The sequence below is a fragment of the Archocentrus centrarchus genome, chromosome 24, assembly GCF_007364275.1.
Source record: "Archocentrus centrarchus isolate MPI-CPG fArcCen1 chromosome 24, fArcCen1, whole genome shotgun sequence".
NCBI classification, from domain to species: domain Eukaryota; kingdom Metazoa; phylum Chordata; class Actinopteri; order Cichliformes; family Cichlidae; genus Archocentrus; species Archocentrus centrarchus.
In genome coordinates, this window is record NC_044369.1 from 7,456,674 (window position 1) to 7,476,061 (window position 19,388).

At 40.2% G+C, this 19,388-nt stretch overlaps 1 protein-coding gene across 1 annotated transcript in view; it reads left to right on the forward strand.

Moving 5' to 3' along the window:
* The window catches only part of LOC115774609 (scavenger receptor class A member 5-like), a 98,172-nt gene that overhangs the window by 43,168 nt on the left and 35,616 nt on the right, over positions 1-19,388 (forward strand). The window contains 5 exon segments of the mRNA XM_030721965.1: positions 3,626-3,825; positions 5,218-5,396; positions 5,473-5,599; positions 5,702-5,870; positions 18,107-18,187. Of these exon segments, the coding sequence (XP_030577825.1) occupies positions 3,626-3,825; positions 5,218-5,396; positions 5,473-5,599; positions 5,702-5,870; positions 18,107-18,187 (756 nt within the window).

The window sequence follows — 19,388 nt, forward strand, 5'->3', positions numbered from 1 at the left end:
ATCATAAATTTATTCCAAAACATTCACATTCAAATCTTGAAGATATTATAAACGAAGTAAATTGGCCCGAATTGTTTTTGGAAGATAATATTGAACTCAACTCTCAAATATTTAATTCAAAAATCACAGAACTTATGGAACCTTTTCTTAAAAGGGGAAAAGAAAATATAAGGAAAAAACAACTGCCATGGCTAAATAACTACTGTAAAAAACTTATGAAAGAAAGAGACATTTTGCTTAAAACCTCTTTGAAAACTGGGTTGACTGTTGATAGGCAAAGATTTACTTCCATGAGGAATAAAACTACTAATGCACTACGTAAAGCCAAAGCAAATTTCTTTCTGGATGTAATAAAAGGTGCTAATGGAAACGTCAAAATCATATGGCAAAACATAAATAAACTGACAGGTAAGGAACATAAAATGATCAATGATAGATTGGAAATAAAAGTTAATAACAAGTTGTTGATTAATCCAAAAGAATTAGCAACTGAGTTCAATAACTTTTTCATTAAGTCTATTGATGAAATAAGACATATGTTTAGTCAGTCAGAGATAGTTTGCAATTCTAATGACTCTGGACAGCCTCTTTTTAGATTAGATCAAATTACAGATATGGAAGTCGCTAGTATAATTCAATCAATGAGGGCTTCAAAAACTAAAGATGCATACGGGCTTGACACACACTTTTTAAAAACACACAAAGATGCACTGGTCTGTCCAATAACACATCTGATAAATTTATCCATCAGAATGGCAACAGTCCCAGCAAGTTGGAAGGCTGCCATAGTCTCACCAATTTTTAAATCAGGAGACAAATCAAATATTTCTAACTATCGTCCCATTAGCATCCTCCCTGTTGTTTCTAAGGTTGCAGAAAAATGGATTGCCAAGCTGCTGAACAAACATCTCAGCCACCATTCTCTTCTGCACCCCATGCAGTTCGGGTTTCGCCAGCATCATTCCACAGAGACGGCAAATTGTGTCCTTATAGAAACAGTGAAATCCCTGCTCGATAAAACCACCTGTGTTGGTGCAGTCTTTCTAGATTTAAAGAAGGCATTTGATACAGTGGACCATCAGGTCCTTCTGTCCAAACTGACTTATTTTAACTTTGCCGAAGATGCATTAGCTTGGTTTCAATCTTATTTATCCAACAGGAGACAGTCTGTGTCTGTCAGGGGCACAATGTCGTCATACCTTGACTGTCCAGCAGGGGTTCCCCAGGGCTCTATTTTGGGACCAGTCCTGTTTTCTTTGTATATAAATGATTTGCCAAATGTGTGTCAAAGTGTCCACTTCCAAATGTACGCTGATGATGCTGTTATTTTTACACCTGCAAAAAGTCCACAGGAAGCATCTTCAATCCTCACATTAGCCTTGGAGAATATACAACACTGGCTCCTTCAGTCCTCCTTACTGCTGAATAAGAAAAAAACAGTTACAATGATGTTTACAAAAAAACCTATAAAACTGGAGCGGTCTAGTGTGTTCCTGGGGGGCGAAGAGCTTGATCTTGTGCAGGATTTCAGGTACCTTGGGGTCACACTGGATCCCACACTGTCTTTTAAAAAACATATAAAACTTACAGCAAGCATAATTAAATTTAATTTAAATAACTTCAAACAAATTAGACCATCAATGACAATTATTTCAGCTAAGGTTTTTCTACATTCAATGATATTATCACATATAGATTATTGCATTACATCTTGGTCACTCACTGGAGATACGTTCTTAAAACCAATAGAAATATTATTTAAAAAGGCTATAAAAATCCTTGATCAAAAGCCCTTATCATATCATCAGTGTAATATTTTTGGAAAAATACAATATGCTCAATTTTGAAAATTTTATTAAATTTAAAAATAGCTGCTTGATCTATAAAGTTCTTCATGGACTAGCTCCAGTTCCACTTTCAACATACATTAAATCAAGAACTGACCGAGGTTTTGGCACCAGAGCCTCTTCCAGAGGAGACCTTGAGATCCCCCGTAGAAAAACAACCTTTGGACAAACGGTTCTGCCAGTCAGAGGGGGTCATTTCTGGAATACTGTACCGACTAACATCAGAGAATGCTCCACTTACAGTACTTTTAAAAAGCACCTTAAGCAGTTTATTAAAAGTTCCCAGACATGTTTGCACTTTCACTAATTTTTTTTTTTTTTTTTTTTTTTTTCTCCTTTATTTCTTTTTCCATTTGTATATTGTTTTAATGTTTGTCAATGTGTTGTCTTTTACTACTATTGTATATTCATGACGTTTTCTGTTGTTTGTCCTTCTGCCTAGGGACTACAGATGCAAATTAGCAAATATGCTATAATCTGGCTCATTTACAATCTGTACTAAGTATTGATTGTTTTATTAATGTGCATTGTCCCAAATAAATAAAAAATAAAATAAAATAAAATAAATTATCAGGCTGTCCTAAAAGCTCCCTGAAAAGCCTTCAGCTGATACAAATTGAGGCAGCCAGAGTACTGACACACACACACACACACACACACACACACACACACACACACACACACACACACACACACACACACACACACACACACACACACATACATTCATACATAAAATAAGTGTGTAAGAACAAGATAGAAATACAACAGAAAAGCAATAAAAATACAATGGAAAAGCAACATTCACACAGCAAGTATATTTACATTCCACGGATTCTTAAGGTGGAGACCTGTTAAATAAATATCTATTAATAAATAATGCAATTGTATTGCACATGGGTTATATAATATGTGCATTGAAGGACGTGTCCTGGTCATCAATGACTCCATTATTACTCACAGTGTTACTGGAGGCCAAGGTAACACCATCCAGAGTAAATATCTTAGACAATGTTAGACAAGGTTAGTGGGCTAAAAAGGTACAATGCTATTCAAATTCATATTTAACCACTTCTGGATTAAAGCATATGTGCACCTAACTTAATGCCTAATAACTTATTTTTTTAAGAGTTTGGTACCATGGTAATATCTTAAACTGACGAAAACAGTTGTACCGCTAGATATCAGCTTGAGTTGCTTAATTCAGTTATCATTTTTTTAATGTAGGGCAATATGCAGTCATTGCTGTGTACAATACAAACCTTAGTTGTAGTTGTAGTGCAGGTTGCTCATTGTAGTTAATGAGCAACCTGCTAACATGTAAACTCCCTGTGATGTTGAAGCACTAGGTGGATGGTAAAGAAGGGGCTCAAGTATGTTTAAATGTACTTTTCACAAGAAATCTATACATCATACCTTTTACAGCACAAATTCTCCTGCCAGTATTAGATGAATACCTGCATGCAGAAGCCAACTTCAACATCAGTCAAAATGAAGGCAAAATTTCCCCAATGTCATGTTATATATGTTCTCCAAGTTAAAAAACCCATAAAACTATTTAGGTCTTGACTTAACCAAACAATACATTCAGCATAAATAGTTAACCAGAATCACCACAGGCGTCTGACTCAACATCTGCTCTGCATTACAGTGCTGGCCAGCCCCGTGATTGATAGTAAATGAAACTCGATTTGGGGACTTTTGCCGTAGCTGTGGGATCATTGCACCACAGCTCAGAACAAATCTCTGACTCTCTTCCTCTCGCTTTCCCTCCCCAGTCTCTCGCTCCCAGGTGTCTTCTCAGCGGCAGGAGGTGCTGATGGAGAATGCAACCCGGATGTCAGAGGGCTCTCAGCTGCTCCAGCAGACCCTGGGAGAGGAGTCCAAACAGGCAGATCTGCTGGAGAACATCTGGAAACTGGAAAACCTCTTCCAGAACCACAGCAACTGGCTGCAGAGGCTGGAGATCCTCATCAAGGTACAACATAAGATATCTGGATTCCTCCCCCCTTTAACGTGTATGGTTAAATAAGTGGCAGGTTTTTAGGATAGAAATGTGGGCAAAATAGTTAGTGAAACAGGAAGTGGATACAATCTGCAGGTTTCAAGCATGATGTAATCATAAACTGTAAATAAAAGACAGACAAAGCTTTCAGGCCCGAAAAATCTATGCTCAATTGTTACCCTGACTAAAAATGTTCTTAATAAAGTTATGATCTCTAGTTTTAATTTTGAGGCTTTTTTTTAATGCACCGTGTTTGTTTTCTAAATTAAGAAAAATGGACAATGATGCAGGTATGCTTCAGGGTGTGGCTAAACCGCTGTCTCACCACATCCAGATTAGTAATTGTTTATTAAATGTTTTAAAAGGAATGTGTGAATAATGCAGGAGGCTCCATTTAAATAAGAATACTCAAAAATGGTTCACCCCAAGCATCGTTGGGTATTTTGGGGCTTTGATCAATAGAGACACTTGCCTTCCCTAAGTGACCCAACAACAACAGATGCACAGCCACCCTGTAGTGTTTTCAAGGATGCTCTTTGTGGCTCTTCTGCCCCACAACTCTGATTGTACCAGGAGCTCAGGCTGGACCCTGTGGCTCACTTGAGTCGGTTCACAATAGACTAACAGTTGGTGGTACTTGACCCTGTTGTGGTTATTGACCTCTTCTGTCTGGTGTACCCAGGAGACAGTGATTCATCAAAAACATTTCTTTTTTTGAGGTCTCTGATGCTAACACCAGATGTGTTACGATGTTCTCTGAGAATCTTTACTGCCACCCTTACTCGACCTTCAGCTGTCAGTCATATGGTGTTGCACCGGCAACAATTTTTGCTCTTGGGTCATGGCTTTTCCCCAACTTTAATGAAGGTGTGCGTTGAATATGTGTGTTGCAGTGCAGCAAATCCAACAAAACCTTTAAAGTTTGTGCTGTAATAGGACTTTGTAACTTGTTTCCCCTGCACAGTTTACTTATATTTTTTTCCTTCTGGCTCCTTTGGGGGTTGTGAGGTCTTACTAGTGAGGACAAGGACATAGTAGGGGGAAAAGAACAGTGTTTTTCAGCTGTGTCCCTGTTCATCAGTGTGTGTCACTAATTATTGTCTTGCAGTTTTACATCTGTTAGGATTTAAACATGTTAAAGTGGTCCTTCATTGTGTGGAAATCTTTGATTAGATTTCATGTCTTGCTAAACTGCATCCAAACAATGACCATAGCCAATGCATTTATGCAGAGTCCTGGTTTGAAACCTGAAGCCGTTCACCCTTACCATCTTGGTGTTTTGAGTCAGTGCTTATTCATTTTAGGTTGAAAAATAAAGGCAGAAAATAGAGACACTACCATCAATCAGAGTCCTTTTCCTTGCAGGCCCTGGAGGTGGAGCTGAGGACTATGCAAGCTCACTCTCTTCAATCAGAAGGTTACTTGGTACAGTTGGATGACAGGTTGTCCTCACTAAGCAACTCTGCTGGCAGGAACCTGACGGGTTTGAGCTCAGAGGTGGCCCGAGCCTCCACATGGCTTCGCGATCATGACGTCCTGCTGAGGTACATATTTTCATCACAGGTTTTGGACTTTAACAACATTGAAAATAAAATTCTGTGTGATTCTGATTTATTTTAGGGAAACCTCGAGTTATGTGAGTGAACTGAGGGAAAAATTAGATGAGGTCAACTGGACTGTGGGAGCTGTTAATCACACCTTCAGCAACGACATCAGCATTCACCATCTGAAGATCCGTGACTTGCAGGTTAGAGGTTCACAATAGTTTGCACAAAAATTGCCTCTGCATCAAATCTACTGTTCTAAAACTAAGTCATAAACATCCCACGGCCTCACTCACTCTGTTTAGATCCAGATCAGCAACATAACAGAAGACACCAGCAGTTTATGGGTGACCCACGTCCACACGGAGGCCCAGTTGAGGAACGAGATGGAGATCCTGAACACAATCACAGAGGACCTCCGTCTTAAGGACTGGGAGCACTCCATGGCCCTGAAGAACCTCACAATATTAGAAGGTCAGCAATGAGATATTGATGTCTGTTCTGATCAGCAAAAGTCGAATAGGAATGCAGAAGGACAGTGCAGCAATAGTTTAGTCATATCTAGAAGGAGTGGCCAACAATTCAATATTAGGTCATGTTTGTAAATGAGAACTAGTTCTCAAACATTTTTACCTGGTAAAATAAAGGTTTAAAAAAAAAAATTAGGAGTAAATGTGCAGCATATAAAATGGACAGAACGGTTTTTACTTAAAAATCTGAAAGAAGCTCAAATTTAGGGACATTTAAGATCCTTTACGTTCTACCAGCTAATTATTTCCTAGATCAGTTCCAAATGCCAGGTGTGGACCCCACACACTGCTTCCCAAGATGACTTCATAGGGTCATAACCTGATTCCTGGGGTAAGAAATATTAAAAAGGAAAAAACTGCTTCTGTAAATCTCTATTAAAATATAATTTTTAATAGAGAATAGAAAAAATACTTCAAAGAAAAGACAGAAATCCCTCTACTAAACTTTACCCAGTCAAAGGATTGGGTAAATTTGGTGTGCAAACACCAAAAAACAGACATTATAGCTGGTGTAAATGTCCTTGAGGTTCAACCTGAATCCTGAGCACAGAAAATAAATGGGCAATTTGTAATAATTTTTTTTTTAATAAATTCAGTAAAAATAACAGCAACAACAATGACTGTTTAAAAGTTTTTCATTCATAAGAAGTCATTAAAAAACAAAGATATGAAGTGTTATTGTTACATTTGTAACAAAAGTGTGCAAAATTAGGTTATTGCTGCAGAAATTAAATATATCAAAAAACATGCAAGAGCATGCGAGAGAGAATGACCTTTATGGTACACTTGAACCACAGTTTTTCTGTGGGTTTATTCTGCTAGTGTCTTCTGGGATCATGTAGTGCTCCATGACACTAACACTGAGGCTCTGTTGAAGGACTCCTTCATGTGGATGCAAATAGTTTGTTGCTATTATGATTATGGCTGTGTGGGTGAACACACCGTGAACCTAAAGATTTTGAACTATACTTTACAGCCGGTATGACCTTTACATATCAAGAGAATACGTAAAGAAAAACATGCAAGATTGTGAGAACTTTAAATCATACTATAATTAATCCCTTTGGGTGGACCTTAATGCCCTAAAAAATCTTTAACAACAGCACATCTGAGCCAGTAGATGTTTGCAGTGTGATTGAGTACAAGTGACCCTAGCATGCAAACATGATTTTGTATTGTGGGAATATCACCCTGGGCAATTTTAAGCAGCTCTGAATGTTCTTCCTCCAATCTGTGGAGAACTGATTAGTCCCGACGTGGTATGACTCTCACTGCCAGTGCGCCAAATGACTTCTCTGGCTTGTTAAAATCAGAATAGGTATGCCATGATGTAATGCTGGCAGGGGACACAGCCCAGGCTGATTGATGACAACTCAAACTGAATGGGACCCCTGATCTCGTGTCTGCTTCACATGTGGGTAGGATGCCATTTCTCCTGAGTCTGGAAACAATTGTGGGTTAAATTTAGACGCTACATCCAGAATGAAAATTTAATCACTCTGTTCTGTCATTGGTTTTAGCTCTTTAGCTCCATTTGTTTGTTGTTAGCTCTCGGTCACCTGAGCCAAGAAAAGTTTTACATCTCTATCCATGTTTACCCTCCTTTTTGCTATGTCCTCTTTTCTCTTCTCTTCTTATTAAGTTCATTCGCCTTTAATTTCTCTGACTCACTGTGATCTTCATGCCACACATGGTACTTGTTGCATTAATAACAGAAACATGAGAATCTGTTTAAAATATCGCTTCAAGTCCCCCCCCCCCCCCCCCCCCCCCCTTTTTTTTTTTGATGAGTGATGCAAAAACTGTATAACTTATGGTAACATCTGCCTGCTAAGGGTAAATATACCAGATGATTTTAATTACACCCTCCATATGTTAGCTGAAGCAGTACAAGGGAATAAGTCACGTTTTAGATGATTCATTTATTGCTGCAAACAAATGCAGTTAGAGTTTGACGTCTAGGTCCCAATTGCATCACTCCCCTCAAATGTGATACACAAATTGGGGAGTCATGAGTAAACATCCTATCAGATGGATGCTCTGGTTCACCCATCAGGGTCAAAACAGCATGCAGTAATGCAAGGAAGCGGTGACACTGGCATGTCAGAATGAGAAATGGGAAATTCTGTAGCTTAAATGGAGCCCCAAATTGGGAGGGTGTGTTTAGTAAATAACAAGACATGTCACAGGGCTAACACAGAGAGTCACACAACCATTCACACTTCAATTTAGAATCATCAATTAACCTAACCCCATTAACTGCATGTCTGTGGACCTTGGGAGGAAGCTGGTGTACCCAGCAAATTCCATACAGAAAGACCCTGGCCAGGTGGTGGATTCAAACCCAGGACCACCTTGCTGTGAGGCAGCAGTGCTAACCACTGCACCACCATGCCACCCTAAAAATTAAATGCAAAGTGGTGTGTAAACACATAGACAGTAAAAACAGGTGAGTGTAGAAAAAACACTCATCATGGGAAGACCTCAGCAACCTAGGCCTGTAGCAGCATAACTAAGGGAGGGTTTAGGGTCACCTGATCCAGCCCTAACTATAAGCTTGATCATAAAGGAAAGTTTAAAGCATTATCTTAAAAATAGAGAGGGTTTCTGTCTCCCAAATCCAAACTGGGAGCTGGTTCCACAGAAGAGGGGCCTGAAAGCTGAAGGCTCTGCCTCCCATTCTACTCTTAAGTACTATGGTACTATGAGGCCTTTAAGTAGAATTTTAAATTCAAGTCTGGATTTAACAAGGAGCCAATGAAGAGGAGCCAATATGGTCTGTGGAGTTTGAAAAAAGGCAACTGGCCTTCTTTTGGTTTATTGAAGATGTTTCACCTCTCATCCTGGCTTCTTAAGTTCTCAAACCAAATGGTGGAGAGACCCAGGAAAAGGAGAGAACCCAGGAGAGAACCCCTGTGGGTGTAGTCCCCACTGCACTGGACAACATACACTACATTGCTGATCTTGTGTTTGGGGGGTTTGTCCTTGTGATGAACCAGTTTTTGCCTTAGGGTGTGACTTGGTTTGAGGTATACTGGGATGTCATGTTTCTCTGACAAGCCTGCACATAAGGGATGACAATGTTGTTCCTCTTGTCCTTCTTATTCTCTGTAGTTTGTGTTTGGCCTTCTTTCCTGTGCATCTTGGTTGATTTGATGAAAGCCCAGTTGGGATAACCACATGTTTTGAGGGCTTTCTTAATATGTGTGTGTTCCTTTTGTTTCCCTTCTGCCTTAGAGGTGTTGTAGGGTCCTGATCACCCCAAGTTTGTGTTCCAGAGGGTGGTGGGAGTCAAAAAGGAGATACTGTTCTGTGTGTGTGGGCTTCTGGTAAACTTCAATGTTGAGGCTTTCATCTTCCTCAAAAAGCACCGCACAGTCCAGGAATGGTAACTTGTTATCTCTGGTGTCCTCCCTGGTAAAACTTATGAATTTATCCACTGAGTTGATGTGGTGAGCGAAGGCTTCTACTTCTTGGGTTTTGATTTTGACCCAGGTGTCATTCACATATCTGTACCAGTGGCTTGGTGCCACCCCTTTGAAAGAACCCAGAGCTTTACTTTCTACTTCCTCCATGTAAAAGTTGGCTACAATGGGTGACACTGAGGAGCCCATACAATGATGTAGAATCCATCATTGTATTTGAAATATGTTTTATTTGACAAGAAATTCATGAAGTCATTACTAGTTAAGGTTAAAGGAATACTCAGCTCAGTGGAGCTCTGACTCCTTGTCAGCCTGGCTACAGTGCTGAAATGAAACCTTGAGTTGTTCTTACTTTCTTCAATCAGTGATGAATTGTAAGATGCCTTATAATTACAGAGGGCTTTTTTATAGAGCAACAAACTATTTTTCCAGACTGAATGAAGCTCTTCTAAATTAGTGAGATGCATTTCCTCTCCAGAGTTATCTGCTTTAAGCTGTGGGTTTTTGAGTTATTGCAGGGAGTCAAGTACTTCTTATTTGAGGTGTCTTTTTCAGAGGAGCCACAGTATTCAGGTTTTCCCCAGAAAAAGTCGACAAGTCGCTATCACCGTGTTGATTAGCAGCCATTTCAACGATACTGCACTACCAAGATTACTTAAGAACAAGAACAGACTAGACAATAGGTGTAGGGAGGCCAAATATAAATGCATATCAGCCATCTAGCTTGTTGGCTTTAAATAAAATATGACTGCAGTTACCAGCAGGGGGATGCCACTTGTATTTCACACCTTGGACAGGCAAAGTGTGAAATCCACTCAGTGGACCAGCATGTCTATTACATGCTCTGCCATGATATTGGGTTGATCATACACAGTTTATTACAATGTTGGATACTCATATTAAACTTGGACAAAGTTTCCTATAATGAAATATTTGCTCTGAATGTCTGTGTAGATTCTCAGTTATCCAGGTCATAGTAGTCTCTGGAGCTTGAAAAAGGCGACTGGACTTCTTTTTGTTTCTTGAAGACGTTTCACCTCTCATCCGAAAGGCTTCTTCAGTTCTCAACCAAATGGTGGAGAGACCCAGGTATTTAAACCCCTGTGGGCGTAGTCCCCTGGAGGTGGTTATGACCCTCTATTGATCATGTGCTTGAACACATGTGCCCAGGTGTGAAGGGGGCGTGGGTCATATTTAATCAGTGGTTTCAGTTGAAACCAACTTAGGACTCCGCTCCATTGTTTCCTGTGGCCTATTGAGGTCACTGGAACAAAGGTGTGAATGGGGGTTGAGACGTCTGGGAAGGGAGCTCAGGACAGCACTGTAAGCGGGGGAAAGTTGGTGACGTAATCCACCTCCTCTGTTCAATGATGGTTGTTCACAGTGGACATAGATGGCTTCTTTCACTCCTCTTTCAAACCATCTGTTTTCCCTGTCCAAAATGTGGACATTGGCATCCTCAAAAGAGTGCCCTTTTTCCTTCAGATGCAGATGTACTGCTGAATCTTGTCCTGTCGAGGTGGCTCTTCTATGTTGTGCCATTCGTTTGTGAAGAGGCTGTTTGGTTTCACCAATGTAGAGGTCCGAGCACTCTTCACTGCACTGAACAGCATACACTACATCGCTGATCTTGTGTTTGGCGGGTTTGTCCTTGGGATGAACCAGTTTTTGTCTTAGGGTGTGACTTGGTTTGAAGTATACTGAGATGTCATGCTTGGAGAAAATTCTTCTGAGTTTCTCTGACAAGCCTGACACATATGGGATGACAATGTTGTTCCTCTTGTCCTTCCCATTCTCTGTAGTTTGTGTTTGGCCTTCATTCCTGTGCATCTTAGCTGATTTGATGAAGGCCCAGTTGGGGTAACCGCATGTTTTGAGGGCTTTCTTAATGTGTGTGTGTTCCTTATGCTTCCCTTCTGCCTTAGAGGGAACACTTTCCGCACGGTGTTGTAGGGTCCTGATCACCCCAAGTTTGTGTTCCAGAGGGTGGTGGGAGTCAAAGAGGAGATACTGGTCTGTGTGTGTGGGCTTCCGGTAAACTTCAATGTTGAGGCTTCCATCTTCCTCGATAAGCACCGCACAGTCCAGGAATGGTAACTTGTTATCTCTGGTGTCCTCCCTGGTAAAACGTATGTATTTATCCACTGAGTTAATGTGACGAGTGAAGGCTTCTACTTCTTGGGTTTTGATTTTGACCCAGGTGTCATCTACATATCTGTACCAGTGGCTAGGTGCCTTCCCTTTGAAAGAACCAAGAGCTTTACTTTCCACTTCCTCCATGTAAAGGTTGGCTACAATGGGAGACACTGGGGAGCCCATGGCACATCCATGCTTCTGTCTGTAGAATCCATCATTGTATTTAAAATATGTTGTGGTAAGGCAGAGATCTAAAAGTGCACAAATCTGATCTGGGGTGAAGCTGGTTCTGTTCAGTAAGGAATCGTCTTCCTGTAGTCGTCTTCTGACGGTCTCCACTGCCTCAGTTGTAGGTATGCAAGTGAAAAGTGAAACCACATCAAAGGACACCATGGTTTCATCTGGATCCAGTACAAGATTCTGGACCTTGTTAGTAAAATCTGTAGAAAATCCAGTGACCTCAATAGGCCACAGGAAACAATGGAGCGGAGTCCTAAATTGGTTTCAACTGAAACCACTGATTAAATATGACCCACGCCCCCTTCACACCTGGGCACATGTGTTCAAGCACATGATCAATAGAGGGTCATAACCACCTCCAGGGGACTACGCCCACAGGGGTTTAAATACCTGGGTCTCTCCACCATTTGGTTGAGAACTGAAGAAGCCTTTCGGATGAGAGGTGAAACGTCTTCAAGAAACAAAAAGAAGTCCAGTCGCCTTTTTCAAGCTCCAGAGATTTGCTCTGAATGTTCACTTTCTGACACGTTTTTCAGAGAGTAAACAGTAAAAAGTGATCTGGGCCAGACTTGATCCCAATACTCTCTGCAGGGGCCTGGCTTCAGTATACGGGTCGCCTACCCAACCAAATGAGCCATAGCAGCAATACACATACTATACCTCAGGCACATAGCTCAGGCTGATGGCAGAGAAGGTCCAATTATTTTGTTTGCTACAGGAGCCGCCCATCAGCATAAAGTTGATTTAAAATTAGTTAAAACAGCTTGTTTCAGTCAGAAGATGACCTGACGGGTTGTATAAAGTACCAAAAGGTTATTTTTAACAATGAATCATGCGGAGCCACTCTAGTAGAGTTGAATAATTCTAGTAATAATATGGAGTAGCATATGAGCATAACAGGTCCCCTTTAAGTGACTAGAGGTCTGGGTTTTCAGACATCAATGTTAAGATTTGGGAATAAATGCTATAATGGCTAAAATCATTTTAATTCTTTCATGTATTTAGTGCTTCTTGCAATATTCAACTGGAAGGATGTCTGACCTAGTGTGAGATCTTTACTATAATGAAATGAATCCTACAGTTGTGTGTAATGTAAGTAAAAATCCCTGAGCAGTAAAGTTACAGCTCCTTCTTACTCCATAATCTGATCTAATTGATCTTTAAACTTGATCTGACCGAGCAAACCCTAATCAACGTCTCCACACAGCAGAAAAGGAACTAAAGATGAAGAATTTTTTGTGGTCAGCCAGTATTATTAAGCATTGTAATGAACTCTGGGCTTTTACATGCTAGGGAATCTAAATATGTAGACATTTGCAAGACTCAAGCAGGAGAAAAGATTCATTTTTATTCCAGACATTTCCTTTCTGGTCTTCTCTCCTTTCCCTGCAGATGTCCCTCACATTCAGGTTACCAGCTTTTACTACAGCTATGGTTACTTACCGCCTCTGTCTTCCTCTCCATTTTCTGCTTTCTGCAATTGATTTAAGACTTCCAGATTAACTCAGTTATCATAAACATATGAAGCTACTTTTTCATGCCTCTCACACAAAGTACACAGGTATCCCGAGCTTGATCACAGCTGTATCTGTATTTACTTACAGCTTCAGGACCACAGAAACTATGAGTCACATGTGTTAAAGTTCACCTACACATCAAAACCAGTCAGAACCCAAAATTGTTTGTGGGCACCGTACAATATTTTCATTCTTTCTCATTGACTTTATTCTGAATGTTGTGTGTTAAATATGTTTTTATGAGACTGTAGAGTCTCCACCTACAAAAGTCTAAACAAGGATTAGAAAGAAAATATTCTAAGATTGGTGCAATGACATGACTTTATAGCAGGCTGTCTGTGCCCTCCAACAGCGGTACTTTCCACTCTTCTTGTTTCTTGTTTTTCTTTATTTTCTTTTCCAGTTTTTGTTCCTAATCCCTCCTCTCTTGCATTACGCCTTTTCTCCACTCTCCTTCTCCATATATGATACCATGTATTCCAGCTGTGCCAGTGTTTAATTGGAGCAAATGTTGTCTACTGGATTTCACAACTATCTTTCAATGTGACAGCACTGAAAGCGTGACCAGGCCCAGAAATGTTGCTTAAAGACACCAAGAAATGAAAGGTCATTTGTCAAATCCATAATGATGTGACTTGGTGTTTTCTGAGGTGCTGGTCCTCTATACAGTGTGGCCATTTTGTTAGGTACACCTGTTGAAACTCAGTACGACAACCCTGATGTAATTACTATCTTTACAAAGCTTGTTAGTGAGCTTTGTGCATATGTACATTTCTCTAAATAATTTCACTGTGTAATTTCCCACCTGGGAAAATAAAGGTTTTATCATAATTATAATATTTGAATGCAATGCGAATTAATTTGTAGCACCTTTCAATAACAAGCCAAATCACAATTTTATAATAACTCTCAAAAAACTCACACAGGACAGTATTAAAGGACAATATGTGGGCCAGTCATCACAAAATGTGCTTTAAAATCATTTAAAGCTGAGGTTAAGGTGATTGCTGGCTGTAAGTTAATGACTACAAGTGACCAGTGGTATCTAAAGCTTACTCTTACCCATAAGGACACTTATTTCAAATCTGAACTTTGATTGTTGCTTATCAAACTCAAACTCAAATTTATTTAGAAAGCACATTTAAAAAAAACAACTCATGTTGACCAAAGTGCTGTTCAAGAAGGGAGGGTACATAAAACTAGATCAAAGATAGTAAAATGCACGTCATTAGGTGCTAAATATATACAGTCATGGCTGAAAAGGGCACAGGAGGAGGCAGTGGGCCAATCAGATGGACTCTAATGCCAGTGAGTAAAAATGAGTTTTAAGTCTGGCAGATTTGAGTGTGAGGGATGTGGTGTTCCACAGTTTGGAGGCAAACAGAAAATGCACGGTCTCCTCTGAGTTTAAATCTAGAGCAGGGGACAGTTAGACAGACACAGATAGACAGGTGTTGCTTCTGTAGACAAATTTTCAGGGACTTTAGGTTTAACATGTTTTGTAACCTGCATAGTTTTTAGTGAGAATCAATGGCATGGACACATGAGATGAGCAAAGGTTGTAGGTCAAAGCTGCAAGTTTATTCTTTGCACCCTTTGGTTTATCTGATGACCATCAATGCACATTTTTAATGACCTGTTTGTTTTATTTCTGAAGGATCCCTGAGCCAAGTCGAGCTAAGTTAATGCTCACCTCCAGACTTCGCAGGTGAACCATAACTCTAACTAGTTAGTTTAGTAGCTTTTGTAAATACCCTTTTGGCTGAAAAACAAGTGACTGCACCAAGTTGATTCTCCAAGATGTGTTCCTCAGTCTCTCTATGGGGTCAAGTGCAGTGGCCTATAAGGATAAACCATATATTTCTTAATGTAATTTAGCTTAATGGGAAAGTGCCAAAATAGCAGTCCAATAAATAATTTAGTCAAATCTGAATCTAGTTCTTCATTCCTCATAATGTCCTGGAGTATTTAAACATGTTTCCTTCAATGCATTTATTTTCACTCTTCCTTTATCTCAGAGACCAACGAAATGAACATGTACTCCAGATAAAGTAGGAATGATACAAAATTATGCAGCCATTTGTTTTTAATGGAAAGTGTAATGAATGAAATTCCCAGATCACATTCCTTGCTTCTTCCAGTTAATTTTCAACATAAAGTAAAGATGTGGACGTAATATAGCGAAGGCTCATTATTTGTACTTGTACTGACCTAAATTCAGATACATTTTTTACTACGTGAGCTTTTTACTTGCACCAATTATATCAATGTAGTATCACTGTACAATAGCTGAGACACTGTGCAGAAATGCTTTGGCTCTAAAGTTTCCATCAGGATGAGTCACTTCTTTAAAAAAAAAAAAAAAAGCCCATCCACTTACAGCCATACAACCACTTTCTGCCCACTGAGCTGTCTGTTCTTTGCTACAACATCCTGTATTCTCAAATAACACCAACACAAGTGAGGCCTTGTGTCATTTGTTATTGTGACAAATTAGATGATTTTTGCTAGATTGCACACGAGTGAAGACAAAACAAGATGAACTGTTGCGCCACACTTCAGATTTGTTACGAGACTGGAAGCTGGATGGAGGCGCCTGAACTCTTCACTGCAGTTATTTTCTTGGACTGAGCTGTCAAATGTTTTCAGGCTGATCCAGGAGGGGGCCACTGGGCTTGTTATTGTTGAAACCCTGTCAGCTGACTGGTGTCTCTGAGAGCCAAGAGATTAATAATGTGAAGCTCTGCTTAAACTTTTAAGGACCACCAGGGTGAACTATCTTCTCCAAAGAGTAGGCTTAAATACCCAAACCTGATGTCAGTGCAGTTCTGTAACTATGAGTGGATGTGATGGGTGTTCAGACATGAGCAGCAAGTCCAGCTGGGATGTACTTCTCTACAAATGTATTGATTTATTGCTTTCTGACCACAAATAAATAACTTTAACCCTATGAGGTCTGAGGAATCATGTTGTAAGCCTAAACCTAACCTGCTCTAACCCTAAAATTGTAAAATGTAATTTGGGTTTTGATGTATGATGTTTGTTTGACTTTATAGTCCCTCACTATTCTGCTTAAGTTCATTGACATTGCAGCATTTGTTTATGCACAGCTCTCTCAAAGTCCCACCACAGCATTTCAGTCAGGTTGAGATCTGGACTTTGACTGGGCCACTGCAAAACCTTGATACTTTTTTCTTTTTCAGCCATTTTGGTGTAGACATGCTGCTGTGTTTAGGATCATCATCCTGTTGCATGACTCACTTTGGGCCAAACTTCAGCTGTCAGATGCACACACACCCGCACATTTGACTCTAAAATTCTTTGGTATACAGAGGAGTTCACGGACTACAAGGTGTTCAGGTCCTGCAGCTGCAAAACATACCCAAACCATCACCCAGCCACCATTGTGCTGATCATTGGTATAAGGTGATAAGCTAGGTTTGTTTTTTGGCAAACATAGTGCTGTGCATTATGGATAACTGCTCCACTTTGGCTTTTTCCTGGCAACCCTTCCATACAAACCATAGTTGTTCAGTCATTTTCTTTTAAAATGCTAACTGAGGCCTCTCTGAGATATAGCTTGTGGGGTTTTTTTCCTACAGTTTCTCTGAACATTGCATGGTTTGACCTTGGGGTCAATTTGCTGGGACATTCACTCCTGAGAAGATTGTGGCATTTGTTAACGCACACTTATAGAGATGCTCTCAGTTACTGATTATCAATTCATTAAGTTCATTTGATTAGCGCACGTGGCTTACTCTCATAATTCCTATGGAAGTATTATGGTGGGTTTTTTTTTACAGAACTGTACTCTGATTGCCAATTTGACAGATGGCAAAAAATATACAGGTACTTGCTGTTACCAGTTAAGTGTGTACAGTTCAGAAGCACCTGGAATATCTATATCTTTGTATCAGAAATTAGAGCCGTGAAGGATCACGACCGCGGAACATGTACTGGACACTAACAGGCCCTCAATTTCTATGTTCATGTTTAACATGTGGTTCTCATTGTAGTGAGATCTCTCCTCTCTCTCGCTCTTTTTATTTGGCTTTTCTCACTCAGTCTCTGGAGTCCTCCAAGTATAACAAAGGTTGCGACTGAAGCCTTAGCCCAGTTGTAAGACCCACTTTGGCCTTCATTTGCCTGATATGTCACTCTGTGTACATGATAGACTCTGTAATAAATGTAAAGATTTCTACAGTTTCATGACATTAATGAAATTATCTGCATGAATTATAGGACTGGTCCCATGCATTCCCTTTTCTGGGGTTAATCTACATACAGTACTGGTACTGTAGTCCTACATGTTGTAATAATAATGAAGGCACCATTAAGTATACTTTAAATGCACACTTAACCCTGATGCAGCTTGTATAAATCAATAAGCTATCATTTATGTTCCAAGAAAAGACCTTTCCTTAGTAGGTCATCAGTAAACAGTTATTTGTAGCCTTTTTCAGAACTCAAGATAACAGCCTACTGCATTGATCAGGTGACTAAATTTCATTTGTATGTTTTAAAGTTCTGATATACCCTAAAGTAAAGCAATAGAAACTTATAGACACAACATAAAAAACACTGTTACTTTCAAGGGAAATTTAATCAAATCCAAGTTTGCTTTTCTGTAATTTATGTTTCTGTCTCAACAGCATCACAAAATATTTTATTTCAAAAATAAATTTTCTTTGATTTTGTTCATAATTATGTCACAAAAAAAAAAAAAAAAAAAAAAGAAAGAGAAAAGAAAAACAAGACAGTGTAAGTCAGCTTTTTAAAAAGTGGCTTCCACTGATGGCAAATTGTATGGTAGAATTCACATTATTTGTATAAAACCCCTAATTTTGTCATTCTTTGTACAGGACCTCCAGGGCCAAAAGGAGAGAAGGGGGACACTGGAGATGTAGGGCCCCCTGGGGTTCCTGGTCTGACTGGCTTGAGAGGTGGGTACAAACGGACTACTGCCTGTCAGTTACTGAGAAGTGCTGCAATAGTAAAATAATAGTATAATAGTATAGTATAATAATAGTTTTCTGCTTCAGTAAAAGTAAAGGGCAAGTTCATCCATTCATTCATTTTCATCTGCTTATTTGGGGCCATGTCACGGGGGCAGCAGCCTAAGCCGCCTCCTCTAGCCCATCCGGCAGGACACTGAGGCATTCCCAGGCCCCAGCTTTATTCTGAGCCCCTCCCAAATGGCTGCACTCCTCACACTATCTCTAAGGGAGAGTCCAGCCACCCTTTGTAGAAAGCTTATTTCTGTCGCTTGCATCCATGATCTTGTTCTTTTAATCACTACCCAAAGCTTGTGACCATAGGTGAGGGTAGGGATGTAGATTGACCGGTAAATCAACAGCTTCGCTTTCACACTCAGCTCCTTTTTCACCACGACAGACACGTGCAGAATTCACATCACTGAAGCTGCAACTCCAATCCATCTGTCAATCTGCCGCTTCCTTCTCCTGTCACTTGTAAACAAGATCCCAAGATCCCAAGAACTCCTCCACCTGGGGCAGTAACTATCCCTGAGCCGGAGTGGGCACTCCACCCTTTTCTGGCTGAGGACCATGGCCTCAGAATTAGAGGTGCTGATTCTCATGCTAACCGCTTCATACTAGGCAGTGAACCGTTTCACTGCGAGCTGGAGACCACCACCTGATGGCCCTGGTGAAGTCCAACACTCACAGGAAATGAGTCCGACTTATTGACGGCAATATGGACCAAGCTCTTGCTGCAGTTGTACAGGGACTGAATGGCTAGCAACAACAGCGGACCCTCACTATACATTTAGATGCGCCAGATCTGTTCAGTGTCCACCCACACCACCTGATCCAACCTACCACCATGCGGTGATCAGTTGACAGCTCAGCTCCTCTCTTCATGTGAGTGTCCAGAACATAAGGCCGCAGATCTGATGATACGATTACAAAATCGATCACTGACCTGCAATCTAGGGTGTCCTAGTGCCACATGCACTTATTGCCATCCTTATGTTGGAACATGGTGTTTGTTATGCACAAACTGTGGTTTGCACAGAAGTCCGATAGCAAAACAACACTCGGGTTCAGCTCAGGCAGGCCGTTCCTCCCAATCATACCCCTCCAGATCTCACTGTCATTTATCCTTCATTCAAATATTTTTTTT